The sequence below is a fragment of the Coturnix japonica genome, chromosome 3 (genome assembly GCF_054131305.1).
Source record: "Coturnix japonica strain WE chromosome 3, WE-NBRP24, whole genome shotgun sequence".
Classification (NCBI taxonomy): Eukaryota; Metazoa; Chordata; class Aves; order Galliformes; family Phasianidae; genus Coturnix; species Coturnix japonica.
The window spans coordinates 46,635,815-46,660,175 of record NC_140665.1 but is presented as its reverse complement, the minus strand read 5'-3'; the positions used below and the strand labels follow the sequence as shown (position 1 = coordinate 46,660,175).

Genomic DNA, 24,361 nt, shown 5'->3' with positions numbered 1-24,361 from the left:
CAAAGTCATCCAGCAGCAGGTCTGCCAGCATAAGAAAGTCATATCAGCAGTATGTACATAGGTCTCTACTTTTTAGTCCTATCCCTTCAGTAGTCAGAAAGAGTTTATGCCGCAGAAGCAGGCAAGGGCAGGCATTTAGTCAGCATGGAATAAGAAAAACAGAATAACCAGTATTTACAGAAGGTCTAATCTGCCTCTTCCTTTTTAATCATGAGACATAACTTGTTGGATGAAGATCCATCAATGCAATGCCCAGAGAGTCCCACAGGATCTACAAGCATTTTTTACTTTTTTCCCATCAGTGTCATCATTCAAGGAACATAAACATGACCTTCTCCCATTTCAGACAGAAACAACATTCAAAGCCAAGGTTTTGAAGACAGTTTTGTTCACTTTTTAAAATGAAAGCAAAAAACAACCAACTTACGTATGGCATCCATTTCTAGAATCACCTGTTTGGCCTGAAAGAGAAGAACACAAAAAAGGAAAATTGAAAAAGATAAACTACAGATTGAAGGATTAATTCTGTTACATGTTATAAATTTGTTGGGTTTTTTTTTTTGAGGTTTTTTTTGAGTTTTTTTTTTTGTTTGTTTTTTGGTTTTTGTTTTTGTTTTTTTTGCAGACGATAAGTTTAATTTTTGAACTAATATATAACGCTGGCAATGCCATTTTCTCCTGTTCTCTATGCTTCACACATGTCATACATTGAGAAGAGTTTTGATGGCAGAAGATTAGTGGAGTTTATCTTCAGAGCACCACAAAAAAAAAACCAACCTGTTGTTCGCTGCACATGGCAACTCTGCCTCCACTCTGGCAGTAGAAAGGGAGGACTGCGTACCTATGGTACCCATTGAGATGGAGAGTTACCGGAGGAGGTGGTGATGCATACAAGTGGATTTTAGCCACCAAAAACTACTTTTTTTCTTTAAGGAAAATAAGCAGGATTTTTTATCAAGTGCATCAGCCAGGAAGAAAATGTAACTGAAATATAATAACTGAGATAGCCTGTTTGATCCTCTCTGGGTGTAGTTCAGCGACTTTCCACCAGGTGTCAGGTGTGAATTACTATTAAATCCCTCAAAGGCCAGGCAGAGAAGAGTCTCATGAATAGCAAGTATGAATTTGCCAAAACATGTGTGCAGATCTCGGAGATTTATTTAGTCAGGCTTTTTCTTCCCCAAAATAAACCATTTCCCGGAGCTGACAATTGCATTATGATGTAATTTCCATTGATTAAAAAAAAAAATCCACAGAGAAAAAAATCCACATAAGTTATAAAAAATATATGAAGTCATGCTGAAGCAATTCCCTTTACAATCAAATAGATAGCAACAAAGATTCACACTGTAAGCATGAATTCCAGCATAATCATTATATCTTCAGTGACATCGGTCAAACACATGTATAAGAAGAATTTCTAGAAGCAACTATGACTTGTTCCTCATTAATTAATCCTTTTATTTAATTGTTGAAAATGTTACTTAATACACCTCCATGTATGCCAGTCACAGGTAACACTTCTTTAGACATTACAGCATAAAAATCAGTGAAAATAGTAATAGAAAAGAAAAAAAAATTGTGAAAAAAAAAATGTCAGAAATAAAATCTTGCTTCCATAGAGTCATTGACATGAGTCATGAATGGAGTTAACTCTGATTGTGTGAAGATGCAGTAAGTTACACTGGGAAACATCACCCAAATGCCTAAGACAGGATTTGATAAATAAAAGGACCAGATTTCCCTACTTGCAGGCATAACAGCTATGAAGACTGTATCTGTTGGTATCTGACAACTATGAGAAAATGCAGAACTGTGCCTTGTTTTCTCTGTCATAATACCTCCTGGCTCACAAAAATGGGCCTAGGTGTTCCAGCTAAAGATTCAGGGCTCAGGATGGGTGTGTGCATTTGCAAAGTGATGCACATGCTACAAATGCCTTCACTGCTATGCTATCTAACCAGGACAGATTAAAACTAGCTTGACAATGTCTACACATGCTACAATTAGCACACCTGAGTGTCATGCAGGCAGGCAGTTTCAAGCCAAGGTATGCTCTTCCAGTAGAGCTCTCTGACACTGCACTGCTGTTACTCATGTCCTAGTGGGCAAATCCTGATGTGGTCAGTAATGCTGCTAACCTGGTTAAATTCCTCTACTCATGCACCAACCACAGGAGATGCTTCTAGTGGAACCTTTCCATTAATTTTTTAGGGACTTTCAAAGATATGAGAAAACAACATATCAATATCCGGGAGTCTAAACTTGCACTAGTCTGCAACTCATCTTGCAGCTAACAAAACTGACATGTACTACATGTGCACTTTCAAGGAGCTGAGTTTTATTTATCTACTTATTATTTTTACCTTGGCAGGAATTTTAGCAGGATGATTTTCTAGAATTAATCTCTTCAAGTGAAGAATCCAAAGCCGTTTGTCTTGCTGTGATTTTGCCTGATCAAAATAAAATAAAAATATCAGCAACACAAGAAAGAACAATCCTGCACTATGCAGGGTCAGGAATAGCACACGGGCTTCAATCAGGCTATGCAGTAGGCAAGGAGGTTTGTGTCATACCTGGACTGTATGTTGCATCTTGGGATTTTTGTAGTGGAAGACACTGAAGCTGAGTGGTTCCTTCGGTATTACTTCAACCAGCATAAGATTCCCACACTGTAACAGAGAGAGGTGACACTGCACATCATACAAGAGTTCCAGAGACTGAGAGACAACACATGATCATCTGCTCTCTGACATACCAGTATGTGAGCTTTGTATGCAAACATTTCATCTCTCTTTTTCGTGATTAGCAGCAGCTTGTCAAAGAGGAACAACGTGCGTTCATTTTTGGCACGCTGAATGCGAAACGTGCCTTCCAGAACCAGCTCCCCATAACTAGTGAGATCTGGCCCTTTCCAGTTGGTGAGCAAACTCTGTATCTCCTGCAACAGATCAAAGGAGAACAATCAACATGCATATCAGAGCTTTTACTTAAATAGATTCAAAGATCAATCTGCTGAGGCCATTCCTGCTCTCCTACATAACACTCAACAACACAAAGTCACTGTATGCTGGTACTGAGGTTATTGGGTTAGGTGCAAATCACAGCCAGGTGCTTGCACACCTGATGCTAAGCACAGACTAAATCGTGCCCTCCTGAATCCTGGTTTTGTCTGTGGGAACTCAGTGAAGAGTCTGGAGTTTCATAGGGCTGCCTGTATCTCTGTGTCTGATAGGATCACCAGAGCAGATGCCCCTGGAGGTGTTGTAGAGATGCTTCTCAGAATACTAAAAGACCAGAAGTGATTTGGTCAACCAAGCATTTAAAGATGGCAAGAATCATCTGCACTTGTAATCTTTTGTAGACGTAACGTAGATATTTCTCACTTTATTTATCATTTAAGAGAAAAAAAGAGATACATCTAAGAAGATCTTAAAAAAAAAAATTGTTACTCGTCTAAGACTATTCTTGTTTCTTTATGATGCTCATTTTTTCTGTCAGAGGCACAGATAGAAAATCTCAGTGCAGTACAGCAAACTAAGAGCAGACTAAACCTTAAGTACGGAAATCTTTCAAAACTCCCACTGGACTTTAACCTGGGCAGCATTAGTAAAGCAGACAGATTTCTTCATTCTGGGCTGGACTTTAAGACACCGCATACATCAGCTATAAATCTTACTGGTACATTTGACCCCAAATGCAGCCTAGGACATACGCAAGGAAGAAAATCTAAATGCACAGAGCAGCACATTTTGGACTACATGCAAAATCAAACAACAAAACATAACAAAACATTGCATTTTTAAGGTCCCTTAAGGAACTTGTAAATAAGTTGGAGTATAGCACAGCAATCAGTTTCACCAGTGTCCAGGGAGACTCGGCGCTGGAATCACTGTTACAGTACTTTCAGAACTGCAGACAATGGCAGTGTGAGAGCTCACAGAAGACCTATCCCCCCTGTGGCTGCAGAAACAGATTTTACTTTTAGAAAGGGTAACACAAACGTTTTCCACATGCTCATACATTTGCCAGCTCCGCTTAATAAATTTATAATATGCACTTTTCCAAGAGCATTTAGCCCTCTTTATTGCCAAATAATACTGGTTATCTTTAGTCAGATTTATAGCAAACTGTTTGTAGAAGTCATTAGAATACATTTCCAGCAATGTGTGGCAAAGGTTATACCGCTGCAGGCAAAGCATTATCAAATGTAACCCTATTCCCTCTGCATGTAAACAAAAAAATGAGGGCCAATAGGCACGGTTTGTGTTAAAAGACATGAAGGAATATAAGAATTACATAAGACAGATTTCTGGAATGGTGCAAACTTATTAAACTCTTTTATTAACTTTAAAAAATATATATTCCAGCAATATAAATACTGCTGACAAAAATGTAATGTAAAATGGCGATTTCAGGATGTCTGAAACTGCCTGAAACAGAATGATGGATCTGTAAGAAGCCTATGAAGTAGCTTATGCTTGACAAAAAATTGTTCAGTGTAGCTTTTGCTTTCTCCTCTAAAATCTGTCACTTGAAGTGAAGTTAACCTTTTCTTAGCTATCGTGTTTCTAGGTTTATATTTTTCACACGCACAAAAAAAAAAGTCTTCAGAAGCCCAAGAGGGAAGTACTTGAAGAAGCACAAGAAGTGTCTCAAAACAAAATTAATCAGCACAAAAATGAGAAATCGGAAACCACAGGATTTCTGAACAAAGACATGCCCTAGGGTTGTACAGCAGTGCTGTACAATTGAGGGTAAGGAAGAAAGAAAAGTTATCTCAAGTTCCATATTACTGCAAAATAAGTGCTGTACAGGATGCTGCTTGCAGAGAAGAGATTTCTGAGATTTTCCTGCAGCAGCTATGGCCATGGTTTCTAAGATCAAACAGCCACAGGCATATTCAAAGGGACTTTAAATTCAGACTGACAAAGATAAAAGAAAAAGAATAAACCAAAAAATGCTGACAGCATATATCTTGACAAAAACAGCTTACAGAAATGCTAATAAAATATCTTTGAGAACTCACCTGAAGCCTGATGGCATGTTCATGTTTCCTCTTCATGTCATTTATGTGCCATGCCACTCTTTGCATTGTATCTATGGCATCCAGCACTATATCATAGCCCTCAGTATCTTTGTCAAGGTGATTTTCTATCTCCTACAACAAGAAAAAATAATTTCTAAATGATTTTTCCCAGCTTGATGCAATACTGACTATATTTTATCTGTAATATTTTGTCTTTCCATTGCGATCACCGGACTGCAATCTTTCTGCCTCCACTTCTATTGCATGCAATTACCAATTTGATTAACACAAGATAGCTCAGCAGTGACCACAATTCCAGCAGCTGATACAAACAGAGGCACAGAAAGACAACACAGCATGCTTACAGGAAGAGACAATGCGTAATGGCTTTTCTTAAAACATAGGATGTATCTACATGTTTACAAAATACTGATGGGAGTACACTAGGCATTACTTTACACTTGGAGAGAAGAAAAGCACCGGGCATTTTAAATAAGGATCAGTGTCTTTACACTTCACTAGAACATGACTCTGCAATAGGAAACATATGTGGAAAACGTTAACAATAAAGCAGGAATTTCCGAAACTTGCTTAATTCAATTCGCTGAACATGGAAAGAATTCCCACTTCCTCAAACATCCCACAAAAATATTACCAATCAGGGATGTTTATATGTGTTTATTCCTTCTTTCAACCAGTCCCAGCAGTGCAATATGTGGAAAAAAAATTCTTTTCATTGGAATATATACATATTTTTTGTACAAAATTGCTTATTCATTAGAATAATCTTCCAAACAACCTCAGAATTACAGAAAATTTATAAAAAAAAAAACAAAAAAAGAAAAAAAAAAGTAAATATTTGGATGCACAGACTGATTCAATTGTCTAAAACAATTACCAGACATTCCAAGTTAAAACACGTGCATATGTTATGAAGACAGAAAGAGCTGCCATATGTAAAAAACACTCCCAAAATAAAGTGTCTAAAAACCCCAGAATTGTTCCAGCCATGAAGTCTCGTATCAGAGGCAGGAACACTGCAGTGCAGCAGCCCTAAGCGGGATGTATTTCAAATGGGAGCTTACGTGCAAGAGCAGGTGATACTTCAGGATTCGCTGGACAGGTTTCAAGAGATAGGAGCCCAGGGGCAAGGAATGCTGCAGTGCTTCTTGCCGTTCCCTGAAGAACTTGGCCAATGTCTTGTTCCTCATGCATTCTGTCAACACAGCCACTGACCTGAAAACATAATACCTATCTGTAAGTCTCTAGGTAAAGTTGAGAACCAGAATCATTTCTTTCCTTCCTCACAAAAAGGGACTGCAGGTTCCTAATCCAACCAGCATTTCTTATTTTAAGTTATCTTAGTTGCGTTTTCCTTCTGACATTCAGGCACTCTTCTAACACTGGGAATTAAATATTTGGTGCACTGTAGAAGACCATCATTTTTTAAGGAGCAATAGCAATGAATGACAAGGTCCATCGAAGTATAATGTTAGGTGAGCATCTTCCATTTTTTTGTTTTCTTCATGTTTTAAAAACTAACATCCATGTTCTTCCCTCCAATTTGCAGGAGGACAGAGTGGGGGCACGACATTTAGAGAGATATATATTTAATACACTACAACCCACATTACATAAATTGGCCAAGGGACAAATGAAGACAGGGAATGCAGAACTCCTACCTTGGGTAGTTGGTGCAGTACTGTGTATATATATGGAAATCTTCACTCTGCATGGGGAGGAAAGGTTTACATATATTCAGATTTTGCCATATGAGCAGCTAGCACACAAGCAAGGCACAGACAATGACAACACGGCAACACATTCTTCAGTTTCTGATCAGTGAGTTCCCCACTTTCACTGTAATAATCTTAAAGTTAACATAGACCTTGTTATTGAATTTCATTTTTTCTTTTTGGAGGATTTTCCTTAAAAGTTGGAGAAAAAAGGAGAGAAAGAAACAAAACAAAACAAAACAAAACAAAAAAACATCCAAAGCAACCAAGTGAACAAGAAAACCTAAACAGAGAAAAAGTAAGTGGCTTTGTATCAGAGCCTCCTAAGGTAAGTGGCTTTGTAACACAGCCTCCATGGTCCATTACGATGTCACCTGAAATCCTGACTATTTATCAGTGACAACCTCTACATCTTTTAGAGAATAACGACACACACATTCCCTTCAGGCAACTGAACTGAACGTACCGAGTTTTGTGTGTGCTGAAGCACACGCCTATAAAATTTAGTTTTGTGGGATATGTTCAGTGTGATTTTCAAACTATTATAAATACTTTCAGGTGTGAGCACAGTCTAAGCATGAAAATGAGATGCCACAAAAGTTCTAGTTTTTTAATATATATATATATATTCACGTAAATTATGACTCTATGAAAGCAGGAAGTCATTACTAAAACAAGTTGTAACTAGATTTAGGTGGGTTTGTGCATCTGCCTGTCACTGAGAAATACTCCACTTAATGCTGACAAGCTTCTCGGGTGAAGAGTCTAAGTTTCCTTTCTTTCTTCCTCAGCATAAAATTCTTTCTCAATTATCATCATTTAATCCTATGCGGAACAAGTCTCCAGGAATATTACCATAAGCTTTAAGTTTACGTCTGCCTATCAGTTTCTATCTGAAATAGCACACAATTTCTGCAGCATGTTGGAGTCATAAAGAGTAAGAAAGCACTGCAGAACTGCAAGGTAATCCTGAAATCGGTGATTTCTTTTCTGAGCCCTAAAGCAACAAAAAAGTGTCCTCTGGTGGTAAACAAGACCCTGCCTTCCACATAAAGCATCCACATAAAGACAGACTGTGACCCACTGCCCCACAGTAGCTGTGCCCCCTGGGCACCCTCCCAGCAGTGGTAGCTCTGAATGGTGAAGCTAAATATCCAGAGCCCAGTGCAGAGCATCAGGAGAGAGGGCTGATGCAGGCTGAGGCTATTATTTCCCATTACTGGGTGGATTTTTTTATTTTTTGGCTATTCATCAGAAAGAGGCAGGTGAAGTGCTTCCCTTCCCCCTCTCCCTCATACATCAGACTGCGCCTTCCATTCTTCCAGTAGAACAGTGATTCACAATGACCGTGGATGAAGCACTGTTACGAAACCTCAGTGTAATTACTTTCAATGTTCCTTACTGAATTTCAATATGAACTGTTTTGAAAAAATTAGTCAAGCAAACTTCTAACAAATGTTTTCCTTGGGGACTACAACCCCCATCTACTCCCTAGCATGCTGCAAATTTCTATTTCTTTAAGCTGCTCTTCTTTTAGACATCAATCAACTAAATTTGGTCTTAATACAATGCAGCCAAACAATTTAGCTTGGTCTTTCATGCCTGAACTAATTCTGCTGTCGCAGCTGGTTTTTGTGGCAGTTTACATATGCCCTGTGTTCACATGCAAAGACAATGAGTTTCTGTCACAACTTATTAGTGTTCAAGCCCAGAACTTGTGGTGACAGCTACAAACCGTCCCAGTGCAAAACCAAGCATTAATGAAACTCAGAGCACTGCATACATGACACAACAATCAACAAACTAGCTAGTACTCATAACATGTTAGGATACCTAGGAGAAAGCACTGTGATGAAATTCAGCATGATGGAGAAAGGTAGTTTATTATACATGTGCATATAGATTCATGGGCTTATAGAATGGCTTGGGCTGGAAGGACTTTAAAGATCATCCAGTTCCAACCCTCTGCCATGGACAGGACTGACTCCCATGAAATCAGACTGCCCAAGGTTCCATCCAACCTGACCCTGAACACCTCCAGAGATGGGACACCCACAAGTAGTCTGGCCAACCTATTGTGTATGCTCACCACACTCTGAGTAAAGAATTACCTTCTAACATCCAACCTAAATCTCCCCTCTTTTAGTTTAAAGCCACTCCTCCATGTGGTTTCATTCTTAGATCCTGCTTATATGCTTTCCTCAAGAACTGGAATGTGGCTATGAGGTCTACTCAGAGCCTTCTCTTCTCCAAGCCAAACAAGTCCAACTCCCTCAGCCTTTCTTCACTCTCCAGCCCTCCGATCATCTCTGTGGCCCTCTTATGGACCTGCTCCAACAGCTCTGCATCCTTCCTGTCTTGAAGGCTCCAGGCCTGCATGCAGTACTCCGCATGGGAACTCACAAGGACAGAGCAGAGGGGGGACAATTTCTTCCCATTCCCTGATGTTCATCTCTCTTTTAATGCAGCCCAGGATACTGCTGGCTTTCTGGGCTGCAAGTACACACTGCTGGCTCGTGTCCAGCTTTCCATACCATATACTAATAGAAAATTTTCATTTAGGGGTTTGCTGTTATAAACTGTGATAAATTCCCATGGCTACAATCATTGAATGATGTACTTTACAGAATGACTTCACAAGCAAAGTACAGAACATTTTGTGAAAATTTATATATACTTACACACTCAGCTCTCTATAATGACCAGAAAGGAGGTTGTGGCAGCCCAGGCCATGGGCTGCCAAGCTTCTGCAGGAGAATACTGTAGGAGACAGTGTCAAAGACTTTGCTGAAGTCTAGGTTGACTATGTCAACAGCACATTCCTCATCCACCAAGCAGGTCGCTCAATCATAGAAGGAGATCGGGATGGCCAAGCAGGATCTAACTTTCCTGAATCTGCACTGGCTGGGCCTGATCCCTCAGACACATAATTTAGAAGATAATTTGTTGCTTCTCCACCTCAATCAAAGAATACAGCTGAGACTTGATAATAAATCAAACACACTGATCTAAACTGTCTAAACTAAACTATAAAATTCACCCTCCAAGAACCACATAACTGTTCTTCCTCAGCCCAAAGAAGGAACCCACACTAGTCAGGATGGCCATTCTCCCATGGACTACCTGGTTACCCTGCACCTCTGCATCTCAAGAAGAGTCCTCTAGTTTGCATGTATGGCTGATACTACATACTTTACAGCAGACTTCCCAGAGAGAGCCCTGAATTACTGGGGCATATCAGGGCAAAAGCTATGCAGGCTAAAGCCAGTGCAGTATACTGCATTCAGAAACAACAGAAGAACTGGAATTGATATGGATTTAATATATTTCTATCAACCCTTTTGCACTTTAAGTGTAGCCATTAGCTACACTCATCAACATTTCTTTGACCAGTTTTATGCTTACCCAGTCTAAAAGACATTACATTCACCTTAGCTGTCTTCAAATCAGATTAAAAGTGATCTCTGCTGGGAGGCTGGACTTGCTCCAGAGACCATTTCTAGTTTGGAGGCCCAAAGCTTTTAGGGCAGAGGATAAAAACACTGAGACCAAAGCCAAAAGTTATTTGCACTGACTACAAGTCACCCTGAAGAGCAAAGCCAAGCACAACAGGGTCCCAGCTATACTTAGCTGTCCCCTGTTGCTCAATCAATTCACAGTGTGACTCCTGCGTGTGGAGTGAGGAGCCAAACACAGGGCTACATCCGTGATCTCCTCTCAACTCTTGGTGCACTTTGCTTTTTTGTAGCCATAAAAGGCACTTTAAAAGAAATTTGAGACTGAAAAAATGAGCTGAGTGAGAGCGTAAGCTGAAGCCAATTGCCTGGATCTCCTCTTCATTAATGAGATGTTAGATTAGAGTAATTTTCCCTTTCCCCTTGGTTAAGCTGTTGGTTTGTCTTTCAGAGAACATATGTTCTAAATTTCTGAGGTGCTGAGTGAGAAGAGTCATGCGCCAGCATTAAGTTTTCCTCTACAGCTACTCACTAAAATGCAAATTTGTGGAATACTGAAGTCAATCTTTTAATTAACAACGGCATCATTACTACAAAAATGAAAGACCAAATTGGCAAGAAAACACATAAACAAACTTATATATGAATAATTACGTTGTAGAGAAGCTTGCTCTGAAACCTTTTGTCAGCCTCCGATTACAGTCATCAGCAAAACATCTTCAAGACGTTTAATGTACCAGAGTTAATGAAGTACTTCTAAATGACGAGGAAGGTCTAAGGGCTGGTAGAAACTACAGTAGTGCATTGCAACTCTCAGTGGCAGGTTATTTCAGTGCAGCAGCCCTTCCATGTTGATTAAATAAATACCCATTCATCTCTTTTGTATCTCAGATAGTTAAAAGCAGTAATACACAATCAAATTGCAAATTAAGTGTGGTTTTCCGCATTTGTGTCTATATTGTGTCCAGGGGTGATAAACGATTTAAAAATATCAGAAACAGAGGGAATTAGTATAATACTGTAAGTTGTTACAAAATATTTATACTGTGTTACATCTTTGTATGGCTATTTTAACTGTTAGCCAGTTTTAAGTTAGTGGCTTGTTTACCCTGAGGACATCTTGCTGAGGTCTGTTAACAAATAAATGCTACCATTTTAGAAGCTATTTATTTTGGGCAGTGAACACAATGAACGATAAAGACTCAAATCCACAATCATGGGTCTTTGTCAAAGCATGCTAATGTGAATTGATAATCCTTACTGTATTTCCTTCAAAAGTAAAAGATGCAAGGCTGCTTACTATTTAAACATGTGTGCCTTACACAGGAAACACAATGGTATCTGACTGCACAAGGGAAGAATGAAAAGCTATGCAACAAATTTTATTAAGCAAAGCCAAGTAACATACTCAAATTCAAAGAAATAGCCCATCAAAACTAGTCCCAAACTAGATGCTACAAAAAGAAGTCCACTAGATATTTACCATAATGGCATTTTAGTTCCAAAAAGTTCCAGTTACTTTAATCATAACTATTCTATTATTCATGAAAATCAATTTTGTGTCACTTCACACGAACCCTGAAAAAATGGCAATTACTTTATTCAGTTACTGAGTTTTATGAAATGCAAAGAGCAAACATGGTACCTACAGTGAAAGCTTGATTATACATTCAAAATTCCTAAAAACTAAGCCATTCCCCCCCCCACCCAAAAAAAAAATGGCACTAGAACCAGAGTTAGCATAACCAAAGCACAGTTCCACTAAAAACATTTAAGAAGCTCCACTGGAGCTACATCCATTAGCTAAAGCTGTGAGCTATGACTTCAGTATAATATTATCCCTGTGCACAAGTCACAGTGAAGATCTAGCACACTCAAAGTAATCAAACAATAAATGGCTGAAATCCCGTAAGGCTTTAGGGATTGTGCTGCCAAAAAAGGCTATTTTATTTCCAGTACTCAATGCTGAGAAGATACAAGCAACCAAGAATGGACAACTGGAGTCTGTTAAGACAGTCACCAGATACTGTAATGACATTTTCACAGCCAAAAACAGAACTATGGAGTACTGTGGTATTGTTTTATTTTTCTTTTAAGCATTTGCACTCATCTGGATGAAGTTAAGAAACGCTCATTAGGACTGCAATCTCCAGCAATTTCTGAGCCATCAGGCAGTTGCTTGCCAGTAATACAAATTCTAAAAACATCTGATGAGGGAACAAAAAGCACAAGCAATTGATGATACACAGATGTATTTTGGAACTAATGGCCAGAAAGTCCATCAGAGATCTTCTTTCAGTTGGCTAGTATGACAGAGGAAGTAACTTTTTCTTGGATTTGCTGTTATCACTTTTATCACCTCTACTGAATGTCTCAGCCAGTAGTAGTCCCAGATACGTTCATGTACTATGGCAGAAAGATCTATGAACTCCAAACTGTGACATCTGTAAATATCACATTTTCCAGCCTCCAGACCTGCTGGATCACTCTACTATGTTTCTTGTACCAGAAGACCAAAATTCACAATAGTATGCAGTCTTACAAGTACTGTATAGAGGGGAAGAAACGATTATCTAAATCTGCCAACTGGACTTTTGCTAATACAGATTATACGTTAACATACATGGGAGATAGTGTTGGCTTTCACTGCAAGGGCACATTGCTGACACGCTCTCTTGTCTACCACAAATCCAGATCCTGCTGAGCTGTTCACTAGCCATTCAGACCCAACCTACAGGTAGGTTTGTTCCATTCCACACACAAAATTTTGTATTTGTTCTTACCACTCTTCTTAAATTCAATATAGGATGCTTGGAATGACAACAATGTGCCAGAAGTCGCAGTGCAATGTGGCAAAAATGCAGTGAGATCTCCCAGTGCTTACAAAAGATCAGCTGACAGATAAATAGCAACTTGCTCCAACTCATTTCAAGTAAGTAATTCAATGAAATGGCAGTCCTAATCTGACATCATCATTTCCTTTTCCAATAAAATCCATTGTGCAACAATAGCACCGAACAAAACAGAGTGGTCCAGCTAGTCCTAAATACATACGTTAGGACTGTTTTTATGAATGGCTGGTGCTGGCAATACTGAACTACAGAAGTCTAAAATATGACACAGATTTTACTTTATTTATTTTTTATTATCTATTTTTAATAAACTGGATTTCCCTTCTCTGCTCCTTTTAACCCAGAAAAGTCATGGAGCAGTACTGTTATTTGACATATTTGGGCTCTACATTTGGGCAAATGGAGGTTCTCTCATGATGTCTGCATTGAACTTGAGTCATCAGTAGCCCAAATAGGTTAATCTGTTGTACTACACATTACAAACATTTTCCTTACCACTGACTATCTCTCTGGGTTTTCTTTAATGAAAGACACTTTGGTTCTTCATACTTCTCTTACATCTGACAGCTTTCTCTTAATATTTTTTTACTTCTGAATTATACAGTTGAATAAATATGGTCAGAAAATCCAAAGAATTTCAGAGAGACTGAGGTTTGAGTCTTTACATTAGAACTTCAGTCAGTCTTTTTTTTAAAACAAACAAACAAACAAAAAAAAAAAAAACTAAATTATTTCAGCCATTCTTTTTAAAGGAAAACTAAGTTAGGAAAAGAAAAAAAAATCATTTCAGAAAATAATATGGCAATAATTTATTGCCTTTTCTAAAAGGGCAGCTAAGCTGTATTCTATTGTCATTTTTAAGCAAAGCATAGCAGTAGTACTAATTGATCAACTATGTTAATAACAACGTGGAAAAAATGAATCCCTGTAATGCTCCACTAAAAAAGGACCTAAAACTTAATCTTAGATCAATAACACCATCAGTTTGGATACACTTCTCAAATAAAGTAACATCTATTTCATGGTTGAAGAAAATTATAGGTCTTGAAAATTAACATATTAATCTTACTCTTTGATACTCTGCAACAAGTACTGTGCTACCGATATTTGCAGTAGCCACTTACTTTGGATACAAAACAGTCTGCTATAGCCACAGGATCATTTTCACAGTTTTCCAAATCTTGCAGAAGTTCACTAAAACAAAGAATAGGAAAAAGAGAGACAATTATTGCACGCCTCAGAATAGACATTCATATGTACCTGAGACAGAGACACAGTTCCATCATTCAAGGAAACGATACCCAAAGCACTCACAATGCAGGGAGTCCTAAAAAAGGAACTAGAAACCCTCTGATTTCCCAATGTAAGCCTCCTATTCTCCTATGAATAGACCTGCAGTGCTCTTCCTTGCTTTTTTTCAGACTACAAAAAAGCACCATCTTTCAAACCAGGATCAAAATTGGACTGAGTCAAACATACTGTTCTATTTCCTATCACATAAAACATGGTATCTTAGCTCTGTTCGGTGTTATTGCCACTGTTCCTCTTCCATACAGATCAGGCACTCAGATTCAGACCACACCAGTTGCACAGTATCTCCATGTGTGCTACTCAAAACATTTTCTCTTACACACAGTCAAGCTGTTATCTGCACATGCACAGAAATTCCAACTCTGATACCACAACACATTATCAAGATACAAAACTGCACATTTTTTTATCAATATGTTGAAGCCACATTAATTTACTTTTTGTATTTATTTATTCTAGCAGATGCTGGCTTCTTATTAATTGCAGCACTGGAATACCCTCTCATCAATAAAACACAAAGCTTTATGAAGTCTTCCCCCTACACATGCGCCATTGGAGTTTTCTATCTGAAGCACCCTAAGGAAATGGTATTCCCATATACACAAACATTCAAGTTATTAAAATGTCCATGGGTTGCTGATCATGTAAAGCTGAGTGCTGTCCTTCAGACTAACAGCTCTTACACGATATGCACAGCAATGTAGACTGAGAGTTGTTTATCCTGTACTCCAACTAACACATTCAAGTCAAAATTTAAATCGTGCCCTGTCCTATAAAGATTTTCTTTGTTCCTGGAGTTTGACTTAACTGAGGTGGATGAGGAGCTAGTCTGAAAGACACCAATGAGAAACAGAGATGCATTACACATACAAGAAGAATGGTAATAAGTTCACTCAGGAAGTCTTTTCTACATTTAGTGGGTCTCTTCACTGAAGAAAGATGGTGAGCCAGGAAAATGTTTTTTGAAAGGGAACATATAAATTCTACTTGCAGAAAAATAAAACCTTACTGAAAAAAAAATTATATTTTTGACATGCCAAACAGGAAATGAATTTTTTATAACAGGAGCAACTCAAGGAAGCATGTTCACTATCATATGAAATCTGGGTCTTGAAAAACTATTCAGTGAAATAAATTGTTCAAGCAGAAGAAGAAAACCTCAAAGGTCACTCCTTGATCTTAATATTCTTTAGTCTTAATGAAAGATGTTCTCAGAAAACTGAGAAAGAAAAGTAATTTTTTACCAAAGGGTTCTTTGATGAACCATTTTTCCTTCTCATAAGATGATTTTTCATTTAATGCTACTTTTCTAGTATCATTCCAATTCACAGCTGGTTCCCTGAATGCACTTTGCCTTAATATTGCTACATCTGTATCTAGGGAACTACCCTTTCCACCTCAAAGAAGAAATAATTCCCTGTGTAAGTAAGAAAAGGAGTAAAACAGAAAAGTTTCCTGATTTGTTCTTCGCTTCTGTAATTACTGGAGGAAGGAAGGGGAGAAATCAGCAGTCAGTCACAATGAACAAAGACAGACAAAAAACTTAGGTTCAGGGGTCACTAAGCCACTTTGTATAACAACAATTTAACCTCCAAACCTCAATTTCTCTCTTCATCAAAGTGAGAATAAAAATGACCCTTGCTTGATAGCCCATACTCATGAAGCTCATTAAATTAGGGAAAAAAAGTACTTGTAGCAATGCTGAGTATAACCATTAATTATAATGACTGTTCTCCACAGATGAATTTTGGAAATGACATCGAATATATAGAACATGCTCAGAGGATTCTTGTTGCCCAGCAGGCAGACATTCTCCTGATGCTTTAGGATATGTAGCATCTTGGTTGCCATTTTATTCCCACTTGCCTCCTTATATACATATAATTTTTCCTTTAGGATATGGTTAATGTTGCACTTGAAGATTTCAAATATTCATGCAGAGAGTCCAAGTTTATGAGGAAAATATGCCTGTGTCTTGTGTGGTCAGTGCAAGCCTATAATATAAGAGATGCACTATGGATGATTTTGTTAGCTGTACTGCATTGTCTCATCTGGGTGGTAAGAATGGGATTGGTACGAGCAACCAGCCACTGCTTAAAATCAACAAATCTGTCATATCCAGGAATCCTGAAAATCTTAAATAAATTCTTATAATGCCATGTTGAAGTGTGAAAGAGCAAGTTTATCATTCTACATCTAAGTACCTGATAGTAAAAATGGTAGTGAGAAAACAGATATTTCCTTCACCTGGATATTGAGATGTTTCACACTTTTCACGGGTAACAACACAACTCTTGACAACTGTGACTTGCTTATGCCAATAGCCCAGGCAGAAAGAGCACATGAGGTCAGTGGAGGAATGTGATGCTCTTGCAGACAAATCATGAACAAAACTCAATCTGAAGCACGCCAAAAGTGCTACTGCTGTTTCAGAATATGTTATACCATAGCGGTTGTTATGAGCTGGAAAAATCTGAATTTCTACTCATCTGAGTCATCATCAATAGCTAATGCTAATACATTTGGGATGAGAGAGGTAACCATAGGAAGACTAACAATTTTTCATTCTTTAAATTCATTCTTGTTTCAAGTCAAATGAGTAAAAGTCTCATTACAACGCCATTTATGATGTTCTGTCCTTTTGAAATATGAATTGTTTTCAAGACAAAACACTTCACTTCCCTTTCAATTCAGTCAAGTGAGACTTCTTTTTTTCCATCTTATTCAGTAAATATTATCACCACACTATTATAAAACAAGACACTCTGATAAAATGGGAGGAATGAAAAGATGTGGGAAGGGAACAGCATTATTTGTCCTGTACCCATGACAAAGAACAGCTGATGATCAAACATGGTGCAGTATAACCATAAATGCTAAAGTAGCAGCAAAAAGCTTTATTCTCCCTATGCCAAGCAGAGCACAGCATTAAAAACTAAGAGGGACAAAGCAATTACATTCTGGTCTTCATGGTTGCATTGTTTGAATAATTCAGTATACTAGATTTTTATATAACAAATCTGAAAAGTTCAGACTTCCACAAAAAGAAAAAAATAAAAAGAAATGTACCCTTAATATAATTTGATGGACACAAAAATTCAGTGGCCAAAACTGTTTTCTTTCAACTAAAGAAAGCAAAACCCTTTTCCTTTAAAGGTGCAGGTTTTCTGAAGACTTCCTAACAGAAAGTCAACAGCTGCCAGCACAGACTTCAGAACATGGAGACTACTGGATATGGCACTTGTAGAGAACAGCTCTGCACGGTACATGCATGCTTCAGTAGTCACTAATTACACAGTTTGTACCATCAATGAAGGTTTTAGTTTGGCCTATCTTATGATCAGCTGGGTGTTAATAGAAGTACAAACCTTTCATACATTTATCCACAGAGCTCCCATTTCAGAATGAAATCATGATACTGGGTCAAGAATTTATCCTAAACTGACACTGGAAAGAATCTCAACAGGAGAGACCAGAGAAGGAAGGCAGCAAACGCTGGCTTAGAGGGCATTTCTCCTTTCCAAATCAATTAATAAAAGGGAGGCTGCTCTTCCTACGAGATGCAGCAGGACTGCTGGAATATTATCAGTAATTCTACTTTAAGAAACGGCTTTCCATAAAGAAGTCATACAGACACAGGAGAAATTTTACTTCAAGTTCCCAATATAGGCTAAAATTCTATTTGCAGAGTTTTTGAGAAGGCTGATAAGATCCCGAGAAAAAAAATTCAATAAATGGAAAGGTACTTGAACACATTTTTGATAATTCATTTAATGAAGTGTCTATCAGTTTCATAGAATCACAGAATTGCTCAAGTTGGAAAAGACCATAAAGAACATTGAGTCCAACTGCAGCCTAACAATATTACACTAACTAACAACCCTTCGCTAAATCAAGTCCCTGAGCACCACATCCAAATGTTTTTTAAACATATTCAGGGATGGTGACTCAACCACCTCTCTGGGGAGCCTATTCCAGTGCTAAACAACCCTTTCTGTAAAGAAGTATTTCATGATATCCAACTTAAACTTACACTGGAGGAACTTGAGGCCTTTTCCCCTTGTTCTGTCACCTGTCACCAGTGAGAAGAGACCAACCCCGCTCTTGCTGTAAGCACCTTTTAGATATTGGAAGAGAGCAATAAGGTCTCCCCTCAGCCTCCATTTCCTCAAACTAAACAGCCCAGTTCCTACAATTTGAAGTGTTACAAAAGTCAGGTGCATGGCAATCAAGTCAGGTGCCCTCAGTACAAAAAAGATATGGAGATTTTGGAAAGGGTCCAGAGGAGGGCCACAAAGAAGATCAGGGGGCTGGAGCACCTCCCCTATGAGGACAGGCTGAGGGAGTTGGGTTTGTTCAGCCTGGAGAAGAGAAGGTTGCGAGGTGACCTCATTGCAGCCTTTCAATACCTGAAGGGAACTTACTCCCAGGAGGGGAGTAAACTCTTCAAAAGGGCTGATAATAGCAGGACTAGGGGAAATGGTTTTAAGTTGAAGGAGGGAAGATTTAGGTTGGATGTTAGGGGAAAGTTCTTTACTAGAAGGGTGGTTAGGTCCTGGAACAGGCTGCCCAGTGAGGTTGTGGATGCCCCATCCTTGGAGGTGTTCAAGACCAGGTTGGACGGGGCCCTGGGCAACCTGATCTAGTAAATGTGTATGTTTGGTGGCCCTGCTAGGCAGGGGGGTTGGAACTACATGATCCTTGAGGTCCCTTCCAACCCGGGTAATTCTGTGATTCTGTGTGATTCTGTGATGGCAATATACAAAAGGATCTGATATAGAAGGAACACTTCTCTTTGGTAAAAGAGGAATGTAATTCATGGTAGTCTTGCATTATGCTTTTCTGAGACAGGGAGGTTAGATTTATATTTATAGAAATGGCCAGCATGAAAACAGAAACAGTAGATGAAAAACAAACTTGATTCGTTTAATCAAATGCTACAAAATCTGGTATCAGTAAATGAACCCACCTGAGAATCAGAGAAATACCATTTCTCAATTTATTTATATATTGGCTGCATTAAAATGCTAAAAGAAAATTTGCTTGGTTTGCTCCCTCCCCACTAATGCATGCTATTGACCCACTTTCATTTAGTTAAACATCAATTTACCTGTTGAAATGGTAGATATCTCGTATGTTTCCAAACAGGGCTGATCGCTCTTCAGTCCCCAGGGGCAGTTTGGATTGGTCAGTGATACAATCAAGGTAATCCTACAAGAGGAATGAGAAGGACCCGTTTAGACATTTCCTCCTTTTCTAAATCAGTAAACAGAGCGAACATTTACTGTACAAGATGAGTTCCTTCATATCAGTTTCACATTATTATTACAGTAAACCTTTTAGTAGCCTCTCTGTGAACAGTCATTCTATTATGAAAGGTAACAGTACTCACTTGTTCACTGAAACCAAGAATATAACAAAAGACTGAATGCTAAGTTATAGTCCTTAGATTGGACAGCCAACATTTCTCTTGCTACTGATAAATAAATGCATTCAGATGTCATTAAAATGATGGCTGAATTGATCATATAACTGGCTCAAAGGAAAAAAAAGAAGTATAAATAGGGAATGAAGAATTGAATATTAGTAACAGAAAACCTATATAATCAAGAGCAGTAAGCATGGATGAAACACGTTCTCAGAAAAGCAACCACAGAATTTTTAACTATAGTTGAAAAAGCAATGCATATTTTGTACAGAACAGAGGATCTCAATGTATATGCATCCATGCAATTTACCACACATATGTAACCACACATATAGATACACTGCAAATTACATTGGTGTATACAGTTAGTAAATGTATGCTTTTACCTTTGTAAGTGTCTTGTGCAGTGATTTTAACTAAGTACAAGAGAGCTAGAAAAAGATCAGATCAACACTGTTCTAGTAGAACAACCTCCCCATATTTTCCATCATTTTGATAAGACATCAGCTCCCAGAGCATCACCTTTCAACCTATTGCTGTTACAGTGTTAAGATTTCCTCGGCTACAAGCAAAAAAAAAAAAAAAAACAAACAACAAAAACAAAACAAAACAAAACAAAAAACAAAACAAAAAAAAAAGCAAACCAAAACACATTGGGTTTTTTCAACTAACTTCAGCTCATAAACCAAGAAACCCAATGTGCTGCCGCATTTGTGAAGAAATTCTGCTGGAGGACGGAAAACAATAAAGGAAAAGTGAAAACAGCTGAAACAATGTGAAATAAAAATAAATAAAATCCCTTAGCCTGGGATCAGACAATGTAGTGTGGCAACCTACCAAAAGCAACATAACATTCCACTGCACTCCAAGGAAGAAACCCTGTAAAATGTCAACTGGACCATGAAAGCTTCTAAGATGTAACTGTGCAGAGTCACAAAGAAAAAAAGTATTGCAGAACACACACACTGGACACAATTTATTCTCTGTAAATCCAATGTAGTTAAAGGGTTTTGATCAGCCACTGGTTTGGCCTTAGAATTTTAGATACCCTCATAAGGAGGATTATGAATTCAAGTCCCTAGCACATATTCTGTGCAAATAAGATGGAGTCAGCAGAGTCACAGGTACTAATCCTACTACTTGGTAGTCCACACTTGGTATTTGCTTACCTTCAAATTAAATCTACCACTCACCACTACCAAAAAATCCCAGAAAGTCATCTCATCTCTTCTCTGAGGGACATCTGTATTCTACATTCTTTCAAACTTGTAGGCCAGGCCTGTGCTTGAAATATGCTTGTGCAGTAAGTCACTGGAAAAGCATCCCTGCAGCTGCCTGAATTTTTGGTTGGCTTTTCATTTACACTCAGAAGCTGAAAATGAGTACAATGAGGCTGGCAGGATTGCAGTATGTAGTACATAAGATCAAACGCCGAAGTAGATGATAGATTCAGGACTACTCCAGTGACAGCAATAAATAACTTTTTCTGCCCACTAATACAATTTCATTTTTAACAGAAAAGAACAGAAAAACTGCAGTGAAGCTGTGATCATCTGAAAACACTGGAGCACTGCAGTGCACTGGAGCATCCTGAACTCCTGTGATTTAGGGTGTTGCAGAGAAATGGAAATCTCACAATAAGTAATTCCATACAGTCTGTTTATTGTATGAAGAGGAATTCCTCATTCATCAGAATAAATGGAGCTTGGATTTCCTCAAAACAATAAATAGTCCAGAGTCATTTATTTTCCAGTATTTCAGACAGTTTTATAAGCATGATCTTTTGTACTCCTTTCATCCTCTCAACCCAGTTTTTCTCCACATGCATATACTCTTTTCAATCTTCTCTTAGTTAGTAATAAGGAACCAGGCACCTTCTAATGCTCCTGCCAACAAAAAGCCTGCAGGTGCTTTGGCTGTTCTCCAGTTCTCCATGAGCATGTGCCAGGATCAGGTTATATCACGCACCCACAGCCTGCGCTCCCTGCTGCAAAAAGCTCCCCAGAATTGCATCTCAGGCCCCTTCCAATCCCAGCATCAGAGCAGAGACAAACTGGAAATAAATGGTTGGGGTTTTTCTTGCTTATAGCAAAAGGAGCCAGTAATTTGTTAAATATGCTTGGGATTCAGAGGTACCTTATATCTCACTCATACTGTTAGGGAATCGCTCAGGTTTGGGGGACTGCTTTCATGTTTTAACTTTCCGATAGTGCTAATGTCACTGATCTGAGTCTTGCTCAACAATCCGATGGTTACAGTCGCACTGCTGAAGGTGTGAGCAGTTGCCAGGGCCTAGGTCTGAACTACCCATGTACATCAATCCCAGCAATAGGCTTGCAGAGCTCTGTGCGTGTGTGGAGCAGGACGCCGGCTTCTCTTCACAAGGCAGCCCGACACATTCCAGCACTGTGCGGCAGCACGCAGGTTGCACTGGCACCATGAGTAGGTTATATTGCTTTACAGAGTGTATGTGCTGTCATAAAAGCTTCATGAACCCATCCAGGAAACTTAAACACTATCAGCATACAACCCCTCTGCAAGGACACCGACAGGAGATCAAAGCTAGACAGCCATGGGGTTTTTCCTAATTATTTCTTAGTATATGGTACTTTACCCCCATGGTAGCCACTGCAGCCTCCTGCAGCGTATCAACAGCTGTTATCATACGAAACCATAATGAAAGGTCTGGAGCTATGAGATAACAGGGCAGGTTGCAGCTGTAATGACACGGTGCAGAAATCAATGATATTTATCGGAACAGAACACTAGGTTTATTCGCTTTATTTGCTTCTTGTCATCATCTATAGAGCCTCTGTCAGCACTGAATGATTTGTTTATAACCTTTGCCTTTGCCAGCATTTTACTGCCTCTCCGCAGTTACGGCAAAACATTTAGCTTACTTTATAGGAGAAACAAAAATAAATGCCAGTCTCCTTAGATTGATTTATGGAGCAAGGTTTGCTCTAATAGTGTTGCACAATTTTTCCACACTATTTCCTGAATCTCTCCAAAAGCCAGAAGGGTCTTGCCAGGCAGCTCTGCCTCCCTTGCTGAGTTTGACATTCTCCTCATTTGTCTTTCATCACACTGAATCTATTGGGAAGAATGTCTGCTAGAAGCTTCACATCTGACAACCGCCTCCTCCTCCCTAATCACTCGAGGAAGAGCTCCAGAACGAAATGATGACAACACTAACCTCAAAGGATTAAACAACAATCCTATTAATTGGAAATGAGAGAAAACTGTCTAGAAAAGAACAAAATGACCAGAAATTTCTTCACAGATTAAATTATTTTTTCCGTGACCCAAGTTCAGAAAATAATTGCAAACTTATGTGGAACATTTTCACCTAGACACCCACATTTCCTTTGAAAACAGGAACACACTTAGCTTTACAAACAAAATATAAGCACAACAATAAAGCAGAAAATATATTACCTTGTGAAACATTTTTCCTGCCCTGCAAGGAATGCATATTCTGTGAAAGTTTCTAGTGCTTCTTCTACAAAGTAGAACTCTGCATATATTGAAATCAAAATAAGCAAAATTGTCTGAAAGGTAGTGCGGTTGCATACACACACCATTACCAAAAGGCACATCCACAAAACACTAAACATTTAAATAACCAACCAAAAACATAAAAGGAAGAAAGAAACAGGTACTTATCAAAACTCCAGGAGAATCCTGTGCTGAAGCAGCAGGAGGAACATGCAATAAAAACATCAAAATGGACCTAATCCAGGGAGCAGTAACATCAGCCCCCATTTTCAGGTATTTCCAAGGTTTGTAATACCAGCAAGGTAACTTGTTCTCCTAGATGATACATCAAACCTGTGGGCATGTACTTGGCTTGACTGCCCTCTACGCAGCACAGGTGCAAATGGCACAGATCAGATGGTCAGGCATAAGAGGAGCCACTGATGAACTCCAGTAGCCTGGGCTGTCTATGCAATGCTCTCACACTACTTTGAGGAAAACGCTGCAGGCCAGAAAGAAAATATGGCCCAAACTGGATCCTGTCTGAAGCACTCTAGCTAGAGCCACACTTAACCAAACCACAGATGAAGCAAAGACAATACTGGACTATTGCACAACAGAGTAATTGCTGTTACGTGCCCCACTCTGCCCATTACAGAGGTAATTATAATCTGTAGCAGTGCCCCTTTTGCCTGATTTTTCCTATTCCTTTTTATAATTTACTGCATATATAGATTCATCTGAAATGTACAGCAGCACTATCTAAATGCACTGTCGATGGAGAAAAATACTACAACAGGTGGCCAAAAACACTGAATGCCAGTCAAAGCAACACACTGCAGCTCTTCTCAATTATTGAAAGCACAACTGTAACCTGCAACATGAAGGTGCAGTTGTAAACAAAATATGTACTGCTTTCTTGACTTGGTTCCTTTGGCTATATCTGGCTAAGGACTCAGAAATTGAAATCAAAATTAACTTCTTGCCAAAGCCTCCTGTCAAGATTTCTCATTAAAATACATACATAATTGTCATTATTACAGTCCCCTTCAGTGACAGAAGAAGACAAGTCC

At 38.7% G+C, this 24,361-nt stretch overlaps 1 protein-coding gene across 6 annotated transcripts in view; it reads right to left on the bottom strand.

Annotated features, from left to right (window-relative positions):
* PLEKHG1 (pleckstrin homology and RhoGEF domain containing G1) overlaps positions 1-24,361 on the bottom strand; it is a 124,223-nt gene that overhangs the window by 11,518 nt on the left and 88,344 nt on the right. For 5 of the 6 annotated variants that reach the window (XM_015858099.3, XM_085541492.1, XM_015858100.3 and 2 more), the window contains 9 exons: positions 19,494-19,594; positions 14,197-14,266; positions 6,712-6,758; positions 6,115-6,265; positions 5,030-5,161; positions 2,759-2,941; positions 2,577-2,672; positions 2,367-2,453; positions 428-461 (listed from right to left, as the gene is read on the bottom strand). In XM_015858099.3, coding sequence (XP_015713585.2) covers positions 428-461; positions 2,367-2,453; positions 2,577-2,672; positions 2,759-2,941; positions 5,030-5,161; positions 6,115-6,265; positions 6,712-6,758; positions 14,197-14,266; positions 19,494-19,594 — 901 coding nt within the window. Of the gene's footprint in view, positions 1-427; positions 462-2,366; positions 2,454-2,576; positions 2,673-2,758; positions 2,942-5,029; positions 5,162-6,114; positions 6,266-6,711; positions 6,759-14,196; positions 14,267-19,493; positions 19,595-23,249; positions 23,349-24,361 lie in introns of those variants that run through there. The other variant, XM_015858103.3, reaches the window with a different exon arrangement.